The sequence below is a fragment of the Equus przewalskii genome, chromosome 17 (assembly GCF_037783145.1).
Source record: "Equus przewalskii isolate Varuska chromosome 17, EquPr2, whole genome shotgun sequence".
Taxonomy (NCBI): Eukaryota; Metazoa; Chordata; class Mammalia; order Perissodactyla; family Equidae; genus Equus; species Equus przewalskii.
The window spans coordinates 18250490-18278327 of record NC_091847.1 but is presented as its reverse complement, the minus strand read 5'-3'; the positions used below and the strand labels follow the sequence as shown (position 1 = coordinate 18278327).

General features: G+C 42.6%; 1 protein-coding gene across 1 annotated transcript in view; it reads left to right on the top strand.

The window, feature by feature from the left end:
* The first annotated feature begins 1084 nt into the window (after nt 1–1084).
* TMEM163 (transmembrane protein 163) overlaps nt 1085–27838 on the top strand; it is a 226890-nt gene continuing 200136 nt past the window's right edge. The window contains exons 1-2 of the mRNA XM_070581236.1: nt 1085–1465; nt 6774–6893. Coding sequence (XP_070437337.1) covers nt 1264–1465; nt 6774–6893 — 322 coding nt within the window. The 5' untranslated portion in view covers nt 1085–1263. The remainder of the gene's footprint in view (nt 1466–6773; nt 6894–27838) is intronic.

Sequence of the window (27838 nt, the reverse complement as noted above, 5' to 3'; positions counted from 1 at the left end):
AGCGAGAATGAGAGAGGAAACCGGTTACTTTTCAAAAAACAACGTGCCCGCGCCCCCGTCCCCCCCCCGCAAAGTAGGCAGGCTTTAAAATGAGGAATTGGCAATTTACAAGACTCATTAAATTTAAAGACTGATATCCATCTAAAGACGAAATCTAGATTCTAGAGTTTGGGTGTTGATACCATTAAATTCAAGCTGAATTTGATAAATGGCGGGTCCGCCTCTGCACCTCTCGGAGCTACGAGGGAGCGGGCGCGGGCCCGGAGAGGACGAAGGCGCGGCCTCGCTGCGGAGACTTGCCCGACCGCGCAAGGGTACCAGTTCGGCGCGGCCAGAGGTGGGGCCATCGGCCGCCTGGGATGGCCAGGAGAGGCTTCTCGTAGGAGGGAGGGTTCGATTCGAGTCCTCAAAAACGGCAAGATTTGGATACTCAGAGGGGAAATAGCGAGCTGATGGGGTACTGGCTGGGACAAAGGCCCAGGGATAGTGGCAGTGGGGGAGCTTTGGGGTTCAGACATATTTCAGAGCGCCCTGTGGCCCCAAGGACACCCGGTCCCCTTAAGTTGGAGTGGAGGGAACAATTGGGAGGGCAGTCAAAGATCCTAGAAGAAGGTCCGAGATGCACGGGCTTGGGGACAGGTGAACATCGTTTTCTCGGGATGAGCGGAGAGGATGGCAGCCCCAGAGGAGACCATGCACAGCCTCTGAAGCTTGTGCAGCTCCAGAGGAGAAAGATGCCAAATTAGGGCGCTGCCCGCTCTCCTGCCCGAGCGCGGCCACTGGCTCCCCGGACGGCAGAGGAATCGGGTCCGAGGGGTCCCCTCTGGGTACCGTCCTACGGCGCGGGTGGAGCAGTCTCCCGCCACACCCTCACCAGGCCCTGCCCGAGGCGCCTTTTGGTCCCCGCGACCCCAGTAGTCCCTCTACCCTGAGCCTCCCAGCATTGGGCCCGGCCGGATCCCTCCCTCCCCACCGGCCTCGGTGCACCGGCACCGGCGCTGGGGCCTCGGGGCGGGTCCCTGCCGCACGCACCTGCCCCTGGGGGCGGAGCGCGGCGGCGACAGCGCGGCCCCAGCCTCCGCCACCGGCCGCCTGAGCCGCGCGGCTTCTCGACACCCCCCGCCCCCCTACAGCCGGCGCACCTCCACTCCGCGGCGCCCGCCCTCCCTCTCCGCGTGGTCCGTCCGTCCCTCCGCTCGCTCCGAGCCGCCGCGCCTCGCACTTCTGACTCGTCGCCGCCGCCGGGATCCGCCGCCCCGCGCCATGGAGCCGGCCGCGGGCAGCGAGCGCCGCAGCGCCCCGGGCCCCGCCGTCCCGCCGCCGCCCCGGGGCCGTGCGCCCTTGGCCGCCGCTCCCGGCCCGGGCCCGCTGAGCTCCCCGGCGCGCGAGCCGCCGCAGTCCGAGGAGGAGCGGCAGCTGCGGATCAGCGAGAGCGGCCAGTTCAGCGACGGGCTGGAGGATCGAGGTGAGCGCGCGCCGCCCTGGGCTCCTTCCCCCGGCCGGTCCCTTCCCCGGCCGGGCGGCGCGGTTAGGTCCGCGGCTCCGGGCCCGCCTCTCCCCGCTCGCGGGCTGGGCCGGGCCGGGCGGGGGCTCGCGCCGCGGCGCGCGCGGGGGCGCGGAGCCGGGACTTCCCCGCGAAGGCACGGAGAGCGCAGGGCGGCGGCCCCACCTCCCGCGGCAGCAGCTCCTTCCCCGGAACCCGAGAAGCGGGCTGCCACCTGGGCGACCCCCCCCCTGGGCCCCCGCCCTCCTCCCCGCCAGCCTCCGGTCCTCCGGCGCCCACTGGAAAAGTTTGCGGGAGGCGTTCTTTTGCTTTCGAGCCGAGCGCTCCCGGGGGACGGCCGGTCCTGCTCACCTCGGAGGGACCTGAGCTCGGTGCATCCTCCTTCCCGAGCCCCCTGCGACCCGCGCTGGCTCCCCGGGAGAACTTCCCACGGCGGTTTTAGCTTCGAGGAGTTTACTCGGCGGCCGCCAGGGTGCCCGCCCCGGCGAAGGGGAGTCGAGAGGCCCCCGACCCTCCCTTACAGGGGACCCAGTTGACCGTGGGTCACTGCCCCGCTGTCTGATCACGGGGACAGAGGACTGGGACACTTGGGTCTGGGCCACTCAGCTCATGTGGATGGATGCCACTGAAACCTGGTGGTTCCCAGAGCGCGCGTCTCCAGCGCCTTCAGAACCCCTCCCAAGAGACTGCCCCGGAGCCCCGCAAACGTCCCTTTCCTGGGAGGCCAAACCCTACCTTCCGACCGTCAGCCGGTGTCCCTTTGAGTTCCCCGCATGAAACGGGAGAGATTCCTGTTCATTTCTGTCTCCCTCCTCCTACATCCTTCTTTCCCTCCCTTCCTCGTTTCCTTTTGGCTAAGAGGGAACCTTGTTCTTGGCCACGGCCACGTCTACACCTTTTCTGCTTCTTGCTGAATCCAAGTCGGCCCCCTCAAAAAGTCTCAGTGGTTCTTCTGAAACCAGCTAGTGGCCGAAGCGGGATTCTTGCAGCCAGGCCCTTCCGGGGAAGCCGGCTCATCGCCATCTCCACCCCCATTTCTTGGAAGCCTTATTTTGCTGGCTGTGGCGGATTTTTATATTTTAGTCTTAGCAGGTTTCTGTCCTATTCTTAGTATCTCCTATACATTTTTATTCCAGTTTAGTGTTCGGATGCACGATCTCTTTCCTCTTAGAAATTTTAAACGGTAGCGTGTGAAATAGAATGGCATGGAAACGGCAGTTCTCAGAGAATCGGCAGAGATGCTCGGCGAGAACTGGAGCCGCTCCAATTGCAAGGAGTTCTGCACCTTTGTTGCAGTTTCTCCTCCTGTTCTCACATCACTAGATAGCATTTTAGAGCTGCTGATTGCTGACATCACGAGCACCCAGCAAAACATAGTTTTATTATAGGTCGCGTTAATTACCTTTCCCTCGGCAACTGATGTTGTAGGATTTAAACATTTTGTATTGAAGAAAGACAAAATTGTGGGCTGAGCTTATTTTTGTAGCATTGCAGGTCATCTGTAAAAGCTGGCCTGTGTCTCCCCACCCCACGAGATGACAGGAGGGAAAAAGTGCTAGGGTGAGTTAATATTTAGCATCGTTTTGTAGCTCATGCTCAAGTATGAAAAGCCCTTCTGAATTCCTTCTTAAGGTTATTTTTCACTGGTCAACTGGATTTCATTTTCCATTATGTTATGGCGTGAAAGCGTTCAGTGTTCATAAACTGTCACTGTGTGAAAGCATCGCATACCACACACAGCCTCTCTGTTAGGATGAGCCTTGTCCCCCAAAGAACCCAGTGCTGTGTGGCATTGAAAGCTGAAAGTCAGTGTGACATTCTTTTGTCTGACCTATTCCTGATGGCAAAGAGTTAATGATGAATGAGTCATTTTTATTGAATAAATCAGAGGGTTACCTGGGGAGATTTATTATAATTTTTGTGCTTTATTTTTTCTTCTGGGGCTGCATCTTTCCAATAGCGGTTTTTGTATCCTTTGGGAGCAGTTGGATTGCTGCTACCTATTTCCTGATGGTGAGAGGATTTGGGGAGGAGGAAGCCTCAGCAGTTGCCTGCTGTGCATCTCTCCATCATGCCTGGCTTGCTTTCTTCTAGGCCTGAATACCTACAGGGGGTGTCGGGGGCGGGCACCCTGGAGGTGTACCTATGTTTGGACTTCCCTCTTGTCCTAACTTCCTTCTAAGCTAGCAGGACCTTGTTACAGACTGTATCTAACTCCGATCAGAGGCTGGCTTTATAATCCAGTGTTTGGGGACTTGAGAGATATTTTACCCTTAGAACTGTTGTGGGCTGGTTCCCAGAAACCCAGCTAGCTCATATTGTCAGGAACTGCAGTGCCATTTGGCTGAGGCTTGTAGTTCAGGGAGCAAACCTTAAGGGGCTAAACACACAAAAAACACGCCAAGTTTGTCTTAGGCATTTCCACCCCTTCCCTTTTAATACGTGCTCTTCTCTCCATAAGTGTTTTCCCAATCATTCTGCCCTAAGCCTTAGGGCTCAGCCTCCTTAGCATGTCAGAGGCTGCAGCATTTCCTACTACTTTCCCATCTAATGAGTATTCCCCTTCCTTCAGAGAATCCAAGCATGACTAACTCTTAGGAGAAAGCAATTGGGACTAATTCATACTAGCATGGAAATGACTGATGGCTTCAATCTCCCCACATATATTTGCATTTCCCCCACCCCCAAACAATAAAGTATCAGTCAAAATTACAAATGTGTGAAATTTGAGTGAGATTAGAAATATGAATGTGGAGGCCAGCTCTGCGTAGGAAGGACCCAGCCCAGCATGCAGATCTAAGCCATGCTTTAGCTTCTCTAGGCTGTGCTGCCTTTCTTCTACCTTTGAAGCACGGCTTCCTGAAAATGTTAGGAATTCTCACCATATCTCCATGGTTTGCCTGCCAAGATGGGGGCAGAAGTGGAGGCGCCTGATTGCAGACTGTTCATTTATGAGCAGGGTCTGTGTAGGTCGTTATACTCCACTTCCCTTTGAGGAGTGGCAGGTTTTCCGTTGTTGGTATTGGCTATATTTTGAGAAAGGAAAACCAGCAGGAAACAAGCAAAGGTCGGAGAGAAATGGGCAAGTTCCTCCCTTCTTGGACAGTCCTGCATTGCCTTTACTCCAGTTTTTAAATTTAAAACGTCTCGTGGGGGAGGCACACACGGGATCAGATCTGGGGAAGAACCACCAGTCCTGATGCTGAGAGGCCTCAGCTGCCACCTTGGTGGGGCAGTGCAGCCCACAGGGACCGTCATTCCAAACTGGTCCAGGGGAGTGCCAGCCCACTGTGGGGTGGGGTGTGTAGACTGGTCTGTGTGGTCCAGTCATGTTTTTGGGAACAGCTGGCTTTGGAAGGAAAAATGTCATGTGGCAGAATAGAAAACTCAGATCATTGCATTTCTCTTAGAAAATTAAATCTATTTCTAAAAGGAACTTTGTTTTCTATCCTCAGTGGATAAACCTCTCGAAATGGTTGCTGTCAAAATACTCAGCAAATGGACTGCTTATTTGAGTCAGTACTTAAATGTTACAGCTTCACTTCTGAAAATCAATGGGCCGGGATGAAAGGAAGATTTTTATATCGTTTGGGAAAAGGGAAATAAATTATTGGGAGTGTGTGGGACCTGCTCATTCTAGATTGTCGCTTTAACTGAAGACAGGAGTGATCCTAGTTGAAAATTAGAAGGGGATATTTTTTGGCAGCAGAGAAGTAATGAAAGGGACAAAAAAAAAGTAGACAAAGGGATTTTAGTTTGAAATCACTTGTCCTTGAATTTGACAAAAGAGGTTTTTCTTGTTTCCATCCAAGTGTGTTTATTGGGGAAAGCTTGGGGAGATTTTTACAGGGCGGTAATGGAGATGGTATTTTCACCTATCTTTAGCAATCTCATCTACTTTGTGAGCCTGTGTAAGTCCACAGGTTTTGATTATGTAAAAATTTCTGGGCTATAAACTGGGCTCACTAAGCAGCCTTCTCGATATTTCTTCTTGGTTTGTTCAGGACTTGTTAGGCTGCTCGAGTCTGGGTAGTAAATGGAACTGAGAAGTTTTAACAGGGTCCTTGTTATAAATTTGAACAGGATGCAGTTTTCAGCAGCCAGGCTTAGCGAGGTGTCCAGTCGGTCTAAAGGGCCGGTGCCTCTTACCTGAGGCAGAGGTGTGATCTGTTGCACGCTGGGCGGTGTTTTGCAAATGAGTGCGGTGCCGAAGCTTTGACTCCCAATTTCTTCATCCTTTGGAGCTGTTGTGATGAGGTTGCGCCACCTCTGAAAGGTCTATTGTGTGTTGTTTAGCCCGAGATGGTGTCGTAAGCTCCTGTTCATGTAGAATGCATGACTGAGAATTTGGTTCTCTGTGCCACAAAGAGGTGCCATATATAATCTGTTTTCAAAGGAGAAGAAAAAATGTAAATCAGGATCATATTGAAGACGGGCTAGTCTTCCGCCTAAGGCACTTGAAGCTTGGGCTTTGCCTGGGAGTCACCATGAGTTCCTGTTGTCGTCGAGGGCTCTCCATGTGGAAAGCACCGGAGACAAAAATCAAACCTTTCTTCCACACGGCCTGTCTGGGAAGCTGCCTCCCGCTTTAGCAGGTTTACTCCCCTTTAATGTTGTGAGAATTTTTTGATATATGCTTGGTACAAATGGGTGGATACTATAGAACAGAAAGGAGAGGGAAGAAAACATGGTATGTAATTTAGGTCTGGCGGCTGTTGTTGGTTGTGGTTAAAGAGAAATGGTCCTTTCTCCTCCTGTTAATTGTCGAGGGAGCAATGAGGGGCATTTATATTCTTCTCCGACTCATTGCTTTGGGCAAAACCCGTCCACCAGTTGGGGCCGTGCTGGTGGATCAATGCAAATCAATGCCCACAGCTGAAGAGCCTGAAGGCCCAACTAAATGTGGGCTCTTCCAGCTGTTTCCTAACGAAAGGGCCTTGTTAGGAGCAGCACCTACCTGAGCCAAGCGAGTTAACAGGGCAGCGGGATGGCTGGGGTCACACATCAGGTCAGGGAGTGGTGGGGTCTGCAGGGTCCTTATAAAGAAGACAGCTGCTGTTACCCTGTAGGAACACTTGCCAGATGTTGCCAGAGCCTATGATCTTTCAACAGATGCCAGAAAGCCTGATTTCCATGTGAACTCTCCTGTTAAAACACATCTTGGCCCATGGGCTGTTGGTTTGCAATCCTTGGATAAGAGAGTATAGCTCTGGCTGTGGGTTTCTTAATAAGGAAATGTCTAACTTCCTTTTCTCCTTGTTTTTGTCAGGCTTGTTAGAAAGCAGCACTCGACTAAAACCTCACGAAGCTCAGAACTACAGAAAGAAGGCATTGTGGGTCTCCTGGTTCTCCATTATTGTCACACTGGCCCTGGCAGTGGCTGCCTTTAGTGAGTATCCGGGGGTCTTGCTGATCAATACGTGCTGGTGTTGCCTGTTTTATTCCCTGACTCCTGTGGGATGTGCTTTTGCTTTTAGTTGATTATTATTGATGAGTAAATTCTCTTAGATGGTTGGATAGTCAGGGTACGTATAAATTAGTAAAATGGCTTCTCTCCTCTGCAGAAGGAAGAGGTGGTTAAGAAGAATGGAGAGTGGTACTCAGAGCCTTGGCTCTCCTCTTCCATAACCATCTGGGTTTATGGAAGTAGATTCCGGCTTCCAGCTGAATAGTGACAATATTCGTTTGCTGGATGCCTTCAGCTTGGGCTGATATGGGACAAAATGTATACCCTTAAGATTCGTATTTTGAGCCTACTGCAACCAGATGAATGCAATATTCAGTATATCCTTTCCTTTTCCCCAATTATATCTGTATAAGGTTTGGAATAAAATCATGTGCATGTATTTTTATGAAAGAAAAATGGGAGGGTCCTCAAGTTTTCAGTGGTCATGGAAACAAGGTTTATTATAATCAAGATAAACTAAGACAATTGAACACTTTCTGCCCCTGGATAATCCGGTTTGGGGGTTAGGAAGCCCTAGGACATGCGTTTTCTCAGCTAACATTTGCAGCCTATCGAAATGTGCATGTGCTATTTATTCTTATTAATCATGCAATGATTCACAAGCTTAAGCAGTGACATTCAGCATCAGCTCAACTTTGGTAGAAACCATGGTTTTGTTTATGCTGGGGAAAAGAGGAATGTATTTTGTGATTAATTTATTACCTTAACAGAAGGATCTATATTCTAAGTGATAAGTGTCATACAAGGTGTCTCATGTGACAACCCTCAGAGTGGCAGAAAAAGGGACTATGTCCACTGGAAGACAGGGCGCTGTGTGTGTTGTTTAAAATTCTGTTCTGCACAGTTAGATCTGCTGCTGGAATTGGTGTTGGCTCCCAAGAGGGCATATTAGAATTTGACCAAATGCTGCCTGCAAAACTAGGCATATGTTACGTGAAGCAATTTATATTGGAAACACTGTACCATATCTTGGCTCTAAAAAAAGGCCAAACATTTAGAAGCAGAGGGTAATGCATTTCAGGGTATAAACATTTACCAGTGAGCCAGAAATCTAATCAAGAGGAATTCTGATTCCTGAAAATAGCTATTCCTTCCTCTCTCTTCTTTTTTTTTATGCTGAAACAAGAATAACAAGCCAGATTGATGTCCCCAGAGGATAATTTAGTTGTGGTGGCTGGTGGTGGGCTCTGGATCAGACACCATAATTTACATATGTGAAGAAAGAGGAATGGAATGCAGGGGGGTGATTTACAAATAGAGTTATAGTTAGTCAGTCGGTGCAATAGAGCTGTTAGGACTTTATCATGTGGGTGTTTGAATGTGAAGAAATGTTGGAGAAGCCTTTCCCTTGGGAGAGTAACACTACACCTGATGTGCTTAATCTTGTGATGGGGAAAAATTATAAGGAAATTTTGCTTTCACATGTTATGCCTGATCAGTGGGGCTATCTTGAAAATTTTGTGCCATTTCCTTTACTAGGAAAAGGCTGTTGCATAATGCGTATGGAATTAGAATGTTGCTTGGTGAAAAGGGTCTTCATTTTTTTTTGAAAACGATTTTACCCCTTTACTGTAGCAAGTATTTAAATCCTCTAACTTCTTGCCTATAAAATGTTGGCATATGGCATATAATATTATGGTCTGTGTTATTTTCTTTAGTATATTCAGTTTGTTCCCAAGTGACTTTCAACTTGCTTTGGTGTAGTTAAAACAAAAAATGTAGAAGGTGAACTGTATTTTCCCCCACTTTATACAGAGTTGTGTGTGTGTGTGTGTGTGTGTGTGTGTCTTGCATATTTTAAACCCATGGGCTGTCTTGTTGTATTGTTAGGGTTTTTGGTTTTACCCTGTAATTTCTTAAATGTATTTGTAATATGAAATATTTAACATCCTTCCTAAAGCATCATTTATATGTCGACAGACTTTTGTGCAATTTTATCTGTAGTCTTGAATGGAAAGAAAATCAATAGGGATTGAGCAATATTAGCTGGCTTTTGAAGTTATGTTTAAATTAGTATCTAAAGGAAAATTGTATGTTTCAGAAGTAGTGATAAATGTATTTTTTAAAAAGTATCAGAAGGAGCTCAAGTCTTATTTTCCAAGGAGGTGGTTGACAGACAGATGGGATGAAATGGAATGGTTTGGCTTGGTGCACCTCTGTCCTATCGATGCAATGGTCAGGTTGAACCAATTAGTGTTTCTTAAGAGAATTGCTGTGGAGTAACTCACTGCATGTTATGCTTTGAGATGGAGAGTTTTCAGAGTGTGTGCCGACATGTGTGTGCGTGTGTGTATGTGTGTGTGTTTTGACAAGGGGTGATAATCATGGGGAAGAGAAGACTGTATTTATTGTCGTGTCTTCTTGCCACTGCTGGATGGGAAACTCTGGGGGCAGGAAGAGCATCCATCCTTGTGTGGGACCAATATTCAAGAATATTAAATGAATGAACTGAGAGAGATTTAAAAAAACTTTTCCTTTTAGGTGGAAAGAAAATATTTCTTAGAAAAAGATGAATTTCATCTAAAAGTTTGTTTAAATACCAGGATTAGGTTTCATTTATTTTATAAACAACTGAAAAATTTTTGAGTCAATTGGATGGTCTTTATGGCCCTTCTCTTGTTAAGATGCTGTCTTGGAGCTGCATCTGCTGGGGTCAGTTCCAATTCCTGTCTTTAACTCTTTACCTGCCATTTTCTCTTTGATCATAGATGCTGATTTTTAGCTGAGCATCTTCTGAAGAAATGCTATTGTCTCTTTTGTGTTTGGAAATGAGAGTGATGGATATGTTTAAGCTTTGGGGACACCTCTTTTCTCAGTTAACTGGAAAGATTGACATTTTTTATAATATATATATTGCAAAATAAAAATTGTTACCTTCACCTCCTGTAAACCACCAGGTAATCAGGTATGCTGTCTTTTCTCAAATCAGTAGTTTCCAAAAGACCTGGTCAGTGTTATTGACTTATCTGGGTTAAATCAATTATGTGTGTAACTTTGGCTGACATTCACATGTCTGGTCTAGTTTGAAAAATTAGGTGAACTTTCAAAGTTTGTGACTTGAAAGTGTTTTGAAAGGAATATGCGATTTGAAAGGGATATGAACTATTTTTGATAATACTTTCTAATGTAGAGATTTTGGACCTGTTAAAAATGCTGATATAAAACCAGATGGTAATACATCTTGAATATTTCAGAGAGAGCCCTAGTTTGGTTTTAAAATTGGTTCTGTTTATAATCGGTAGGCAGCATGGAAAATGGCAATCCTGTTATGAACAAGCCTTAAAAAAATGTCTGTTTTAATAATAAGGCTAGAAAGAGAACAGAAGTTCCCTTTCAAAACTCAGGGTTTTGACATCATTGGTGCCTTTGTTAGAATGGTTTGGGAAAATGCATTCTGACTGTTTTTTGAGGTTTGAATGAGTGCAAGTTAATTTTTAGGCACTCAGTACATCTTCTGTGAGAATGAAGATATATTTGACATTCTCAGGGGAAACTTTTTCTAAGATACACAGCTCCATTAAAAAAAAAAAACTACTTCAAACCAAGATCTTCTCAGAAAAAGCTCACTGAAAAATTTAGTGAGTCAATAGATTTAAGAATTTAAAAGAATTTCCAAAAAGGGGGGATTTTCTTTTTATATGAAGGGTTTTTAAAATAATATATTTGATTTTAGTGTAAACTCTTGTCTCTTAAAAATGGTGGAATGTGGGGGCTGGCCCCGTGGCCGAGTGGTTAAGTTCGCGCGCTCCGCTGCAGGCGGCCCAGTGTTTCGTTAGTTCGAATCCTGGGCGCGGACATGGCACTGCTCATCAGACCACGCTGAGGCAGCGTCCCACATGCCACAACTAGAAGAACCCACAACGAAGAATACACAACTATGTACCGGGGGGCTTTGGGGAGAAAAAGGAAAAAATAAAAAAAAATCTTTAATAAAAAAAAAAAAAGGTAGAATGTGTGTACTTATTCTTTTTATTTTTAAATTGTGAGGCCAAGAGTTGGGAGATGGATAAAATGAAATTACAGAACTTTTCTAGAAACTCAACAACACATGCCTGGGAACTTTTTTAGGTTTTCCCTCAACTGACACATTGTGAGGTGGAAAAGACATAAGACCCTCCAGTGGCTTTCTGGTGTCCTGAGAGTAACATCCAAACAGTTACAATGGCCTGAAAGGTCCAGCCTCACCTGGCCTTTGCCCACTTGCTCAGACACCCCAACTTCTCAGGAGCAGCGTCCTTTGGCCAAGCTCGTCTTCTCGTGGATATCCACGTGGCCAGCTCCTCAAAGAGGCCTCACCAACCGCCTGGGCTCATCCCCCCAGAGTAGTTTTATCCATCGTACTGTGTATTTTCCTCACCAGTTTTTCCCTTTGTGCCCCACCTCCATTAGATAATGGAGTATGTGAGGCCCTGGACTCGTGCCTGTGTCTCTAAGATTCCACCCCCGAAATACTTCCATGAACCAAAGACTTAAACATGCAGCTTAGCATTCTGCTTGTAGAATGATCCTTTGTGTAGCTTGCTGGTCTTGTATTTATTTTTATTGATAAAAATTGATAAAGGCCGTATATGCACATTATGAAAATTCTTGGGGCCCGGCCGGTGGCGCAGTGGTTAAATTCACACATTCTGCTTCTCGGCGGCCCGGGGTTCACCAGTTCGGATCCCGGGTGTGGACATGGCACCGCTTGGCAAGCCATGCTGTGGTAGGCGTCCCGCATATAAAGTAGAGGAAGATGGGCACGGATGTTAGCCCAGGGCCAGCCTTCCTCAGCAAAAAGAGGAGGACTGGCAGTAGTTAGCTCAGGGCTGATCTTCCTAGAAAAAAAAAAAAAAAATTCATGCGACCAGTCGTGGTGCCTGTGTACACTTTCTGGTTGCCACCTATGTTAGATGTGCTGTCTTATCCTTGCTGGTCTTTCAGATAGCACGGGCCTCTTCACAAGCTACTGTTTCCCCAGTTTTGTGTGAAGTGGATTAGATGTGGAGAATCTTCAGGGACAATCTCCCAGCCACCGTCTGCCTGCTGCTGCTGACCCAGTGACCCAGGGAGGGGGATGTGGGCAGGAAGTCTGTGAGCCACATCCTGGGGGTGTTCGGTGGGATAACTTGCTCCCCGTAAGTGTGCTGGGTGAGTGATAACTACGGATGCTGCTTCTGAGAGGTGGAAACCAGGAGGGAGGAACAGGCCGAAATGTGGTTCGGGAACCTTACCCTGACAGCTCTGCCTGCCTCTGGTTCCTCCTTCATACCCTCATGATAAGGTCTTCAGAGATTCTGTGTCTGTCACCCGCTCACTCCCCTCGCCCTAGCTCACTGGTGGCTCGTGGACTACGGAATAGTATTTTTGTCAGGCCCCCTTGCTTACCACTAGGCGCCTTCGTGATCTTGGCCTCTTGGCTCCGCCTTCGTGGCTGGACTCGTGTCCTCCTATCTCCCAGTTCCCTCTCACTTGAGCCCACAAATGCAGCCTCCTGCTCTTTGCCCCAAACCCGTGCACCTCCTCTTCCCTTGGCCTCCCATGCCTCTGTTTCTGACCCCCACACTTTGTTTTCTAGCTAAACTTTACTCATCTCTTACAATGGAGATGAAAGCTCACCTCTTCCAGGAAGCCTTCTCTAGCCCTCCAGGCTGATTTAAGTGCCCCTTGGTTCCCATAGCCCCGTGGGCACCTGTCAATCAGAAATTTGACACGCAATACTTGAATGGCACTATTGCTTTTTGCACTAATATACACGCCTCCGAGTCGGGGGCCCTCTCTTCTCCAGTCTGTATCCTCAGCCCCTAACACAGTAGGCACTCAGATATTGCTTGGACTGAAGTAATTTTTGATATCTGTCTTCCTGCTAAGGCCACCGTGGCTGCAGCGGGTTGAGGATGTATGTTTGTAGGTGAAGATTCCAGACAAAGGAGTAGCAGCTTTTTCAAGTGAAAGGAAACAAGGGGAAAAGCTGCAACAGGGACTGCTTCAACTTTGTAAATGGGGGGGTGCAGGAGCCCATTCTCTCCCCCTACTCACCCCACTCCCCTGCTCTCCCCTCTCTCTCCACCTCTTCTTGGATGGAGGGATCCAGGGTTCTGTTGACAGGGACTCGCTGATCACTGTTAGGAGAGCACATCTTCCTGAGTCTCCGTGCTCACAATGAGTGGCTGTTTCTAGCTGGGAGTGGAGGAGGGGTCTCAACAGCTGCTTGTGTGTTCTGCCTGCCTTCTGTCTGCATTCTGCACACAGCGTTTAATTAAAAGTGTGGCCAGGGTACATTCGCACGGGTATGTCCTTGTCGCATAGCCGTGGCAGTGACTCAGGGGAGCTGGGCAGTGAGCCCCAGCTGGACTCACCTCGTTAGGCCTGGTGGGTCCTTGCCCCTTCTCACTTGGGCCCTGGGCTCTGCTAGGAAAAGGGCCAGTGCCCTGTAAGAAATTTGTGAGGGCTTTTCCTATTGCCTCTCTGTCTCTTTCCAGTTGTATTTGTTAGCCAGTTGGACAAGAAGGGGTTTTCTGGTCTGCTTGTATTCCAGGGCTCTGATTTGGTCCTCTGGGAATTGCGTATTGGAGGTGAATTTCTGGCATAGCCTCTCTGTCTGGGGCCCTGTCCTGACGGCTGAAATGCAGGCGTGTTGCGATTTGGAAGTAACAGATGAAGCCAGAGGGAGGGAGAGAACCCGCCTTCCCCCAATAAAGGAACCTGTTCCTTACCTTCCACCGTTTCTCATGCCTAATGGCCCATTCTTCCTTCCAGCTGGTGGATGTGTGCATCCACTCCTTAGTGAGCTCCTGTTGGCAAAAGACAGTCTGTTGTGATAGATACTACAGAGGATGCAGAAAGTGGAACAATCCGTCTGTCCCCTTGAAGACCTCAGGCCTAATGAGAAAGCGAACTCTATAGATGTCAGAGCAAACAATAGGGCAGTCGGGGGTAGGATGGATAACCTGAAACCTTCCCTCCCACATGAGACACATAGGATGCTCAAGATAGGACATCACTGACCTGTTGGAGAAAGGACAGTCCAAAGTCCCCAGGAGCCCCTGCTCCCTAAATGGAATGAGATGAAAATCAGAGCCATCAGTGCAGAAGCTAAGGCTGCCCTGGGTGGGAGTGTGGGAATGTGGCCCATCTCAGTACGAGGCACCTGTGTTATGCTGTCCACGCAGGGATGGAACATGGCTGCAGAAGTTTGCTAGGGCTGCCATAACAAAGTCCCACAGACTGGGTGGCTTAAACAAAAGAAGTTAATTTTCTCACAGTTCTGGAGGCTGGAGGCCAAAGTCAAGGTGTCAGCAGGGTCGATTCCGTTCTGAGGCCTCTCTCCTGGCTTGTAGCTGGCTGTCTTCTCTGTGTGTCTTTATCTGACCTTCCCTCTGTGTGCCTGTATCCTAGTCTCCTCTTCTTATAAGGACACCAGTCATACTGAATTAGGGCCAACCCTAATGACCTTGTTTCAACTTAATTATCTGTTTAAAGACCCCATCTCCAAATATAGTCACCTTCTGAGGTACTGGGGGTTAGATCTTCAACATATGTATTTGGGTGTGTGGGACACAGTTCAGCTCCTAACAATGGCCTTGGCTGGCACAAGGCAGGTGGAGGAAACTAAGATCTCAGAATAAAGTAAATGCACTAGAGAACTTTACCTCAAGGAATGGGTGGACTGGAATAAACCCACCCACCAGCCCAGGAAGACAGTGAGGAATCTTGTCTGTCTCAGCATAGCTCTATGTGGAGTGAGGGTTGGGGAGCCTTCCACTAGAATTCACAACCATGGCACTGACTACGTATAAATTTGTGTTTGGAGTTTTCATAAGTCGATTTCCTGGGCGACAGACTCTGAGACTAAGATTTACTGCAAGAAGTTTATTGGGGGCGGGAGCTGGAGGAGGCTCTCAGGAATGATACGTGAAAGGGGACGAGGGAAGCAAGACTGGGCAGAGGGAGAAGTTGACCTTCCATGCTGTTGCCTTGGAGGCTTGTCCCATAGGGACTTGGAAGCTGGGATGGCCCTTCAGAATTGTGCAATTGAAGCTAGGGGGCGGAGCAGTCATTGGTGTGGGCTGCCCTAGGGAGACATGTAACCTTGGGAGAGGAAGCTTCCTTCAGTAGAGGGCAGCTCCAGGAGAGGGATGCAGCTGTGAAACATCAGTAGCCCTCACTCCTGGCAGGTGGGAGAATGAGTGAAGGAGGATCCAGGAGACACACATGGTATCCACCCTAAGAGTTCATACTACCCACTTAACCTAGAAACCCTCGATCCGAGATATTAACATGGATGTGGTCCGAGGTTGGAAATACCCCTAGAGTACCTGAAAGAAGCACATAAAGAGCCTCAAGTATGGCCCAGCAGGTGTCCCATGGATGAAGCTTCACCAAAGGTGAGCTCACAATCCAGCATTAGAAAACTCCTGAGAAAAGGGTCCACCATAACTGAGAGTCATACAAGCAGCTTGAGTAGAACTCAAGTTCCAGATAAGAGAGTTACCTGACAAAATCTGTAAAATAAGTATGTTTAGTATGAGTAGATAATCAGAAAGGAATCAAACCCCTGAAAGGAAAAGACACTGAAAAGAGCAACAAGAAAATAACCAAGCAAATATATTTTTGCTATTTTTATTGAAGCTATAATATGGATGTAGTTTTTGCAAAGTTAAGAACTACAGCGGTCCCCTGTTCTCTATTTCCCCCTTATCCCCTTCCAGCAACCACTTTACCTCTTCCAGTTGATTCTGGTTTTACTTATATGTGCATAAATAACAGGCTTCTAATGCGAATTCTTGACTTTTTTTCAAGTTTAGGCATTACTTATTGACTTCCCACCATGAAAGAAGATAATTTACCCTTTTGCTCTCCTCCTGGCCCCACACAAGCGTGCTGACTTCCTGAATTTCCGTCCTTGCATAATAGTTATGGTTTGCATTATTATGAATATAAAAATCCTGCTCACTGAGCCTATGGGGAATAATTACTTGTTTCCTGCACAATTTTTTAAAAATTATTTTGGTTTTAATATCTGTTTTGTTTATTCCTATGTTTACTTTTCTCTGAATCTATTTCTTATTAAACTTTAATTCAGCATTTCTATTCCAACTTCAACTTCTTTTTGGTATTTTCAGATGCATAGGTAATTCTGTCAGTGTCTTCTTGAAGAAATCTCTCTTGGAGCCATTTGGCGTCCTCTAATTTGTTCTGGTTGCTCTTTCTACTTGGCGCACAGCTGCATCCTAGGATTGCCCTTCACCACCTTTTTGGGCATTCCTTTTATTTATCTCCGTTGAGTCTCCTGTTTCCTGGATACCATGATTTTCTGTTTTCTGGTTTACACTTTTAGGGGGAGCACATCTTTTCCTAGCTCCCTAGGAAAGGGCACATGGAAGGTGGAGCTTTCAAGCCTGAAATGTCCTTAATATATCCTGACATTTGATTGATGATTAAATAGAAAATTCTCAGTAGGAAATAATGTTTCTTAAGAATTTTGAAGGTTTTGCTCCATTCTATTCTTATTTCTAGTGTTGCCATTAAAGTCCTAATGTATTCTAAATCCTAATCCTTTGCATGAGACTTGCTATGTTGGGGTCTTTTTCATCCATGTATGCTCTTGCTTTCTAGATTTTCCTCTCTTTGCTCTACTTTCTGGGAAATTTCCTTAATATATGTCTCCTTATACTTATATTTCCTTTATATTCCTGTCTTTCTATTGAGCTTTTCATTTCTACTGTCAAGTTTTTTTTTAATTGTCTGAGTGTTCCTTTGAAAAATCACCCGACTCTTGTTTTATTGATCTTTTTAGTAGATCTTTTCTTATCTTTCTGAGAAAATATTACTGATAGTTAAAAAAAAAAATCTTTTCTCTTTTTTTCATTATCTTCCTCCAAGCTGTTTTCTTTTTTCTGTTGTCTTGGGCTCATCATTTGTGTTAGGGGAGGAATCCCATGAGGGTTATCCTTGACAGGCTGCTCAGATTAAGAGTGGCTATTAAAAAGCTGACTGGAGCTTGGAGCATGTGGGTGGCCTTCGCTGTAGGCTGGACTGTTTTGTTGGGCAGATTCTAGTTTAATACTTCCAGATCTTTCCTCTTGAGCTGCCCAGGTTGCCCAGAGAGGGGCCTTCTGATCTTCTGCCTGGAGGGTGAACACCTGACTGCATGAATTTTGGGAGCTGAGTTGAGGAGGAGGGTTGAGATGTCACATTCTATTTGAAATTTTTAGCTTTGTCTGCCATTTTCAGTGTGGTTTTTCCACCTTTAGCTGAGTCTGGTGTTCTTCAAACAGGAGGCTATTGTCCTTTCTAGCGAGAATAGACCTCTAATCATCTGATGGGAGAGTTGGGGGGAGGGTATTGCCCATCTCTGTAGAGTTGGGGAGGAAATCTGGAGAATTGCTTTTGAAATAGGCTTTGAGCCAATCACTCTATTTACAGCCCTTGCTTTGTTACATTATGCCACCAGTTCTTGGTTTTTTGGGTGTCTTGAGGTGTAAATGGGGTTGCCTTTTTGTTTTCACATGGCTGTCTTCGGAGTTTGCTTTCTGGAGTCTGTTAAATCAATTACTCCTCGCCCATATGTTTTCTAGCTTCTGAAAATACTTTTTGTTGCCTCTTCCATTTTCTTTTTCTAATGGGTTTTCTTTTTAAAAATCCCTCTACTCTTAATTTAGTGAGTTTTTTAGAAAAGCAAAAATAAATGTGAAGAACCATCCTGCCATATTTTCCTGGAAGTGTTGGAAAGAACAATTTGTAATGAAAAATCCTGTAAGTGAACCAGAAACCAATGAGAAACAGTGAAGCAAAATATAGTCTGAGGAACTTACCAAGAATGTAGCACAAAGTGAAAATTCTCTTTCATATTTTCTGTCTAACAGACGTGGAAGATAGGAAAAATTCCAATATAAACAAATAAGAATTCCAAAAGTAGAGAAGAGAGGACATAGAGAGTAGTCACTGTTTTTAGAGGTATCTGAGACTGCTTTGGAATTGATGGAAAGGATGGAGTACATACTTTTCAAACCACTGGAGGGAAAAATAGAATTAGGAAACTTACCTTATTCAGTAAACCTCAGGGGAAGTGAAAAAATGACACAGTAAAAGCATAGAAAGTACAAAATAAAATGTCAAAACAAATCCAAACATTTCAGTAGTTAAAATAATATAAATGAATTAAATCCATCAGGTAAAAGTCAGGGGTAGATTGGATTTAAAAAATCTAGCTGTAGAAGACTGGACAGCCACATGTGAAAGAATGAAAGTAGACTATTTTCTTACACCATTCACAAAAATAATCTCAAAGTGGATCAAAGACTTGGAGGTAAAACTTGAAACCATAAAACTTGTAGAAGAAAGTATTGACAGTACACTCTTTGACATTGGTATTAAAAGGATCTTTTCGAACACCTTGTCTTGGGCAAGGGAAACAAAAGAAAAAATAAACAAGTGGCACTTCATCAGACTAAAGAGCTTCTACAAGGCAAGGGAAACCAGGATTGACATGAAAAGAGAACGCACCAACTGAGAAAAAATATGTACGAATCACATATCCGACAAGGGGTTAATCTCCATAATATATAAAAAACTCACATAACTCAACAACAAAAAATCATACAACCAGATCAAAAAATGGGCAGAGGATTTGAACAGACGTTTCTCCAAAGAAGATATACAGATGGCCAATAGGCACATGAAAAGATGCTCAACATCACTGATCATCAGGGAAATGCAAATCAAAACTACATTAAGATATCACCTTATACCTGTTAGAATGGGTATAATAACCAAAAGAAAAAATAGCAAATGTTGGAGGGGTTATGGAGAAAAGGAAACCCTCATGCACTGCTGGTGGGAATGCAAATTGATGCAGCCAGTATGGAAAACAGTATGGAGAGTTCTCAAAAAACTAAAACTAAAAATACCATATGACCTAGCTATCCCACTACTGGGTATCTATCCAAAGAACTTGAAATCAACAATTCAGAAAGACTTATGCACCCCTATGTTCATTGCAGCATTATTCACAATAGCCAGGATGTGGAAGCAACCTAAGTGCCCATCGAATGATGACTGGATAAAGAAGATGTGGTGTATATATATACACAATGGAATACTACTCAGCCATAAAAAATGACAAAATCGTCCCATTTGGAACAACATGGATGGACTTTGAGGATATTATGTTAGGTGAAATAAGCGAGACAGAGAAAGACAAGCACTGTATGATTTTACTCATATGTGGAAGATAAACAAACACACAGATAAAGACAACTATTTAGTGGTTACCAGGGGGAAGATGGGTGAGAAGTGGGCACAAAGGATGAAGGGGCACACCTATATGGTGACTGACAACTAATAATGTACAGCTGAAATTTCACAACGTTGTAAACTATCATAACCTCAATAAAAAAGACATCTAGCTGTATACTGTTTTATTTATTTGTTTAATATATTTTATTAACCTAATTATTCAAAATACTATCAACATGTAATCAATATAGAAATTATTGATATTTTACATTTTTAATGCAATTTAATTTTTTTATGGTTTGCAGTCTTTTAATTCTTTAAAATAAATCATGACACAAATAACGTTTTTCAGATGCAATATAGACAATATTATTTTGCACTTCTGTCCTAACTTTCTCTCTCTCTCTCTTTTTTTTTAATTGCGACAACATTGGTTTATACTGTATACTGTTAACAGGAGAGAAATTTAAAACATAAGGTCACCCAATGGCTTAAGTATAGGGATAGAAAAGATATATTTTACAAATACGAACAAAAAAAGTTGACGTAGCTGTATTAATCAGAGGAAATAGACTTGAAGACAAAAAGCATTATTAGGCATTTATGCCTATGTTACTATATAAACAAAAGGTTCAGTTTACCCAGGGGACAAAATATTTGCGAATTTGTATACAGCAAAGTTCCAAAGCACCCAAGCAAAAATTGATGGAATTATGGGTAGAAATCGACAAATCATAATCATAATGGGAGACTTTAATGCATCTCTTATACTAGTTGATAAATGAAACAACAAAGAAGTTAGTGAGGACATTGAAGATTTGACTTGTGGAATTCAGTGTTTTTCAAACATTTTTGACTGCTATCCATAGTAAAAAAAAATGCACGTGACCTGGTATATCTGGATGTGCGTGTGTATATACACATCATCATGGCTAAGACACTTTTAATTATAATATGCAACATAATTCTTTTGTGCTGCTAGGAAATTAAAAAATGCTGCCATTGAAGTATATCATGCTGTGCATTGTGTGAACAACCTGATGTCAGAGATTTTAAAATAAGAAAAAAATGTACACTATGATCATTTTTCTCCTTTTTCATTTTAAAAAGTGCTGGTCACAACCTATCAAATTGATTTCATGCCCCACTAGTAGACTCTAACTTTTGGTTTAAAGACACTGACCCAATAGGTCAAAACAAAACCAGGTTTCCAACAAGTGTGTTTTAACATTGTGGAATGTTTGTAAGAAGTGACCACTTCCATGGTCACAAAGGAAGTCTCCTCAAATTACTAAGAATCTGTATTTTGTAGATAATATTCTCTGTCTACAATGCAATGATCATTTGAAATCAAACATAGCTAAAATACTCCTATATTTCACAATATATGCTGAGAAATTAAGCAACACATTTCTGAGTATCTCAAGGGGGAATGTTACATTAAATATTTAAACATAGAGGCCAGCCTGGTGGTGTAGCGGTTAAGTTTGTGCCCTCCACTTTGGTGGCCTGGGGTTCGTGAGTTTGGATCCCGGGGGTGGACATGCACGCCGCTTGTCAAGCCATGCTGTGGCAGGCATCCCACATACAAAATAGAGGAAGATGAGCACAGATGTTAGCTCAGGGCCAGTCTTCCTCAGCACACACACACACACACACACACACACACACAAATTTAAAAGTATTTAGAATTTAAGGAAAATGAGAAACTGAAAATTGAACAAAACTGTCTAAAACAAGAGGCTAAGAAACAGAAAAACAGTAAGTCCAAGACAGGTGGAAGAAAGAAAATAATATATTTAAGAGTACAAATAAATGAAATAGGAAAAGATATGATAGAATCAACAAAACTAAAAACTGTTTAAGACTAATGAAATAGGCTGAACTCTGGTAAGATTGATCACAAAAGAAAAGAAATGAATGAAAAGTTATTAGAAATTTAAAAAAGGGGCATAATTAGTAATAAAGAAAAATTTGGGAAATGAGGCTATTATTTGCAGTTTTATGCCCATAAATTTGAAAGCTTAGGCTGAAATGCATAGATTCCTAGAAAAATAATTTGCCATGATTGGCTCAAGGAAAAAAATGCCTGAGTATGCCTGATTTACATTAAAGAAGTTAATCTATGCCAGTGGTTCTTCAACCAGGGGTGATTTTGCACTTTCCTCCATTCTCATGGGATGTCTGCCAATATCGGGAGACATTTTTGGTTGTTACAACTGCGGGTAGGGCTGCTACTGGGATCTGGTTGGTGGAAGCCAGGGATGCTGCTAAACTTCTTACAATGCATAGGACAGTCCCCCACAACAAAGAATTATCTGGCCCAAAATGTGCATAGTCCTCTGGTTGAGAAACTCTGATCTGGCCAACGTGGTTTTACAGGTGCTTCTATGAGTATTAAATTGCATTAGATGAGATAATCCCAATCTCATATACTGTATTCCACAGAAAAGAAGAAAAGTTTCCCGTATCATTTTGAGACTAGTACAACCTCGATACCAAAACCAAAGACAATAGAGAAGATTTTATAGATCACTGTCCCTCGTGAATATAGATGTGAAAGTCTTAAATGAGATATTAGTAAACTGAATCTCTCTGTGTTTATAAAACAAACAAAACAGTAAATACCATAAATAATTATCACGTTGTGTTTATTTTAGGAATGCAAGGATGGTACAGTTAGAATATTTATTATGTAACTCACTGTGTTTGTAAAGTAAGAGGAAAAATCATAGCATCTCTCAAAAGGTAGACAAAAAGCCTTTGATAGAATTCAAGGCAAGATAAAAACTTTTATCAAACTAAGAAGGGAATTGTTTTAACCTGATAAAGGGCATCTAATCTAAAATGTCAACAGTTACAAATGGTAAATATTAGAAGCAGTCCTTTAAAATCTGGAATGAACATAAGGATGCCTGCTGTTACCGCTTCTCCTCAATATCGTTCTTGATGTCCTGGCCAGTGCAGTAAGGCAAGAAAAAGAAATAAAAGTATATGGATTGGAGAGGAAAAACAATAATCATTACTCATGGATATTATAGTCTACTATACATAGAAAAGACAAGGGAGTCTGCAGATACTATTAAAAGAAATAAGAAATTTTAGCAAGGTTGCTGTGGATGGATAGAAGTTTAGTATACAAAAATCAATTGTGGTCTTATACAATGGCAACAAAAAAGTAAAATTTTTACTTTTCATAACAATACCATTTTTACCATTTCTTATACTAACAAAACAAAAGGAATAAATCTAATATATGCACAATTCCTTCATGACAAAAATATAATGTTATTAAGATGCATAAAATCTGAATGAAGGGAGAAATCCTGTGTTCATGATTGGGAAGACAATGTAATAAAGATGCTAATTCTCCATAGATTAACCTGAATATGTGCAATTTTTCTTAGAATTCCAATAGTTTTTTTAAAGAATAAAATTGGTAAACTAAAACTTATGTGGAGGAATAAAGGGCTTAGAATAGTCAAGATGGTTTCGAAGAACAACGTGCATGCATACACTTGTCAAAACTTTTAAAACTAGAGGAGTTGGAATTGTGATATTTTTAGGGACAAATGGATCAGGGAGGTTGAACAGGGAATTCAGGAATAGGACTACATGTATAAGGAAATTTGATATATGAGAAAGGCAGCATCACCCATCAGGGAGGGAAATAATGATACTGGAACAATTGTCTGTCTGCATAGAAAAAATGAAAATAAATCTCTACCTCCTAACATACACAAATATAAATTCCAAGTGAGTTAAGAAGCTAAACCTGAAAAGCAAGAATTTAAAACTTTTAAATGAATATGCAAGAATATAACCTGGAACTAGAGAAACTTTTTAAATTTAAGACACAGAAAGCACAAACATCAATAAATTTAACTACAACAATTAGAAATGTTAGTAAATTTAGCATTGATAAAATAAACATCAGTACATTTAACTACAAGCAGAATAAAAACTTTGGGCATAATAAAAAACGGTTTAAAAAAAAGACAAGCCCCTGAGTGGGAGAAGATATTTACAAAGCATGCTACTTTTATATGTGTTTAAGGAGATATATAGACTATTCATAGCACCTTTGTTTGTAACAGCAAAAAACTGGGAGGGAGACAGATGTCCATTAACAGGAGATTCGATAAGCAAACTGTAGAGTCTGAATACTGTGGATCTATATGTAGCAGCAGTTTTCAGCTTTATCAGACCCAGTGCATCCTTTTTATAACCAATATTTTATCATACCCATTTTACTATCTTAAATTTCTATCTATACACACCTTTTACAAAAATAGTGTTACATATATCCTAGATGCTATATGATGGAGAAATAAAAGGAAAGTAATTTTGAAGAAAACAGTATATATTTGAATATATGTATGCTTGGTGTGATGTGTTAACAGACAGAACTAACTAGTTGCTTACACCTGCCTATAATGAATAATTTGGGATCTAAGAGAGGTAAGAAAATAGTCATACTGTATTCTTGACATTTTTCCTTTATATGATATTTTGAAATAGGACTAAATGGGTATTGGTATGCATATATAGAATCGTCATAAATGCGACAGTTATAAGAACAGATTACTACAAGTGTTTTGTATTGTGTCTTGAATACCTTGAGTGGAGTTGCTCAGTTTTTGAATTGGTTTATAACTTTTTATAAAGGTCTGAATAAAACCAGACTCTTTTCTTGATTTACATGGTAGTTCCATTACTGAAAAAAAATCAGTGTACATTTAAAACTATGCAAAACAAATCAAAACAAACTCTCCTGGATAGGTAAAATAGAGTTGAGTTCTAGACTCAGATAATTTTTCACATAAATGAGTATCTTCTGGGTTATCGGGAAGTCCTATGGGGCAAAAGGAAATTCTTCATAGTGGAGGACTCCCTTGAATATTTTAGGGTATTAAGATCGCTGGCTGTCTCCCACCAGCTAAATACCATCATCTCCCCAGTCCAAAGGTGTAACAATGACAACCCTACGAATTTCCAACATGCCCTCAAGGGTGCAGTACTACTGTCTTGAGAACTGCTGAGTTAGAACCTCTAACTTGGATGGATCTGAAAAAACAATGCTGAGGAATAAAAAAGTTATAAGACCCTACCAATTATGTAATCTTAACTAATACAGTATATTGCCTGGAGATTTCTAAGTAGAGTATAACAGCAAGCATGGGAACAATAAGCTAAACTCAGAATGGTGGGGGGTGGAGACAAGGAGCCAATGAAGGCTATGCAGAAGGCTTCAGCCGTAACTGTAATGTTTGTAACAAAACAAAACAAAACAATTCTGGAGCAAATACATAAAGTGTTTGGATTTGTCAAAACTGGATGGAGAATATACTGGTGTTGGTCCTTTTATTTTTCTGTAGTTCATTGTATGCTTGAATACCTCACAGAATAATCTCAAGTGAGACAACAAAGCAAGAGGATGAATAAGATAATGGTCAGATGAATGGTTGTTGTTTTATCTATTCCTTTATGTGATACCATTTGTCCTCCCCCCAGGTTTTTTTTTGGCTTTTGTCTATTATTGGTTCCTTACTGTGAGTTAGTAAACTTTTCTTTCCTTTCCCCTCTGTTTTCTACAACATCTAATTTGAAGTAATATCCTTTTACTCACAGCCTATCCCCATAAGGCAATCAGTGAACATATTCTTCTGTTCATATACTCCCTCTAGTGCCTCTTACCCCTTTAAAATAGTAGAGCATCTACATTGTCAGATCATATAGACATTATGTACTCTACTGTGTTCCTTATAGCTGTCATTTAGCCTTGGTTCTACAGGTTATATATATATTATATTTTTTTTTGCTGAGGCAGATTGTCCCTGAGCTAACGTCTGCTGCCAATCTTCTTCTGTTTTTTTTGCTTGATGAAGATAAGCCCTGAGCTAACATCAGTGCCTGTCTTCCTCTATTTTGTATGTGAGTCACTGCCACAGCATGCTGACAAGTGATGTCATTCCACACCCAGGATCCGAATCCGTGAACCTGGGCTGCGGAAGCAGAACATGCTGAACTTACATGGGGTCAGCCCCTTTAATAGATTTTTAATAGTCTCTGCCAATCTTGATTCTGATGCTTCCTTTCAGCTCTTTCTCCACTAGATTCCTCAGGGAGACTTCATGGGAACAACATTTCTTGAGCTTTTACATGTTTATAATTGTTTCTCTGCCCTTTGTACTTGAAGGTCATTTTGACTGAATGTAAAATCCTTGGTTCACATTTTTTCCCCCAAATATCTTGAATATTTTATGCCATTGCCTCATGGCATAAAGCACTGCTGTCAATGTTTGATGACAATCTGATTTTCTTTCTCTTAAAAGCTATTTGATCTTTTTCTTGGATGCCCAAATAGTTACTATTTTTTTAATGTCCAAGAGTTTTACCAAACTATGTCTTGGTGATGGCTATTCTGAGTCAACTTTTCCCAGGTACAAGTTATAGTTTCATGTCTTTCTATTTCAGAAAATTTTTCTCATACGTGTGGTCAGCCCTCCATATCTGTAGGTTCTGCATCCATGCATACCAAGGACTGACTAAGTGACTTGATCATCCATGGATTTTGGTATCTGTGTGGGTCCTGGAAACAGTCCCCTGCTGATCTTGAGGGACAACTGTATTATAGCTTTTAGTATTTGTTCTGTTCTATTGCTTTGGTTTTCTTGGGTTTTCTACCTTAGGAATTTCTGATATATGTATGTTGGATCTTCCTTACCTATCATCTATATCTGTTAATTTTCCTCACATCCTTATCTTTCATTTTTTTTGAGTTTAAAGATTTTCCTCCTTTCCATCTTTAGGTCTTTACAGGTATTACTATTTTTTTGCTCTTGTGTTCCTTCTAGTTTCCTCTTCATTGCTAAAATAAAAATTTTCTTTTGGTTTTAAGCCTTTTCTGAGTTTTATTTTATGTTTTTTTTAATGTTTCATTTCTCCAGTCCCATGTTTCTGAAGTTTTAAATTCTGATTTATGTATATTTTCCATACATGTATCATTTTCTTTCTTTCTTTTTGCTTGTTTTAAGATGCTATGTTAGAGTTTGCATCAGTTTAGTGAGCATGTTTTCCTGGTGTGTGCTCATCCTATGAAGGGACATTTTTCTGCTTCTCATTTTTTGGTTTAATTGTATAATATTTGAGTGCAGTCTTTTTCTGTTACTCATGTTTAAGTGAAACGAGTCTCCCTCTACTTTTATGAGGAGGGTAAGTCTGGCTAGCTTTTTGAGTATGATGATTGTAGAACTCTTTCTTCTCTCTTCTTTTCACAAAGTGGTTAAAGAAACATGGCCTCCTTCTTTGTATCTGCCTCCTTATCTTTGGTTTTGCTCCTATTCTCCATTTTTCGTTAGGATTGAGCTTTCCTTTGTCCCAGTTGTCTGGTCTGTTCAGTGTGGATTCTGCTTGTAAATTCTTCTCCGTGTGGAGCTTTGCCCTGTTTGACGACTTAGTTCACAGCACACTGACGGCTTCAGCACCGTCAGACTTACTGAAGTCAGACATTACTGTTGTTCCTGTGTACTTGCCTGCAAATTGGAGCTTGTGAAGCTTTCTCTGTTTTGGCTGCCTCTCTCAGATTGATTCCTATAATTATCTGTTGATTTGGGGGTTCTTCCTTCCTTCCCTCTGCCTCGTCCTGATCATTTCTGCTGGTATGAGAGTCTTGAAGCTGTCAGTGTTCATATTGTATGTTTTTTGGCAGTACCTTTCACTTGATTTTGTTGTACATGTTTGAGTTTCTGGGTTTTCTATCCTAGATTCTCCGATGCTTTTTAGGGGAATTCAGGGAGATTAAAAAAAAACTATTCATCACTCTTTCTATCTTTCCAGAAAACTTTGCAGTTTGTGTTTTAGTAACTTTTTTTTAATCTTTATTTATCCAGGGGGATTTCTGGCATGACTGTTAATTGCATTTGGCAACATTGTAGCATTTTTATTATTTATTATTTATTTATTTTAAACATTCACACCTGAGCTAACATCTGTTGCCAATCTTTTTTTTTTCTTCTTCTTCTTCTCCTCCTCCCCAAAGCCCCCCAGTACATAGTTGTTATTCTAGCTGCAGATCCTTCTATTTGTGCTATGTGGGACACTGCCTCAGCATGGCTTGATGAGCAGTGCCATGTCCATACCCAGGATGTGAACTGCTGAAACCCTGGGCTGCTGAAGTGGAGTGTGCGAACTTAACCACTGGGCCACGGGGCTGGCCCCTGTAGCATTTTTAGATGACAAGCAAACTTTGTTCCTTCGATGAAGTACATCTTGCTGTTGTTTTGAAAAAGAGTAATGTGTAAATGTAGTCATTTTTGTGAGAGTTTGGATCTAATCCTAGGTTATTCTTTGGTGTGAACGAGGAGATAAGGTATCAGAACTGAATATATGTTTATCATAGAGTGATTGATGTACCAGTCTCCTGAAAGCAGGAGCGTGAACTTTACATGTCCCAAAAAGAGAGCATTCTTAGGGAATGGTTTTTCAATTACAAAAGATGGCTATTTTTTGTTCTAAGCAGAGACAGATGCGACTTTCTTTTGGTAAAATAAGAATAAGTTCTTAGTTGCAAGTAAATCTCATTACCTTTAAGTGATAAAGTCACCATGCTAACAACACTAGTCCTTCAATTCTCTGATATTGCCAGT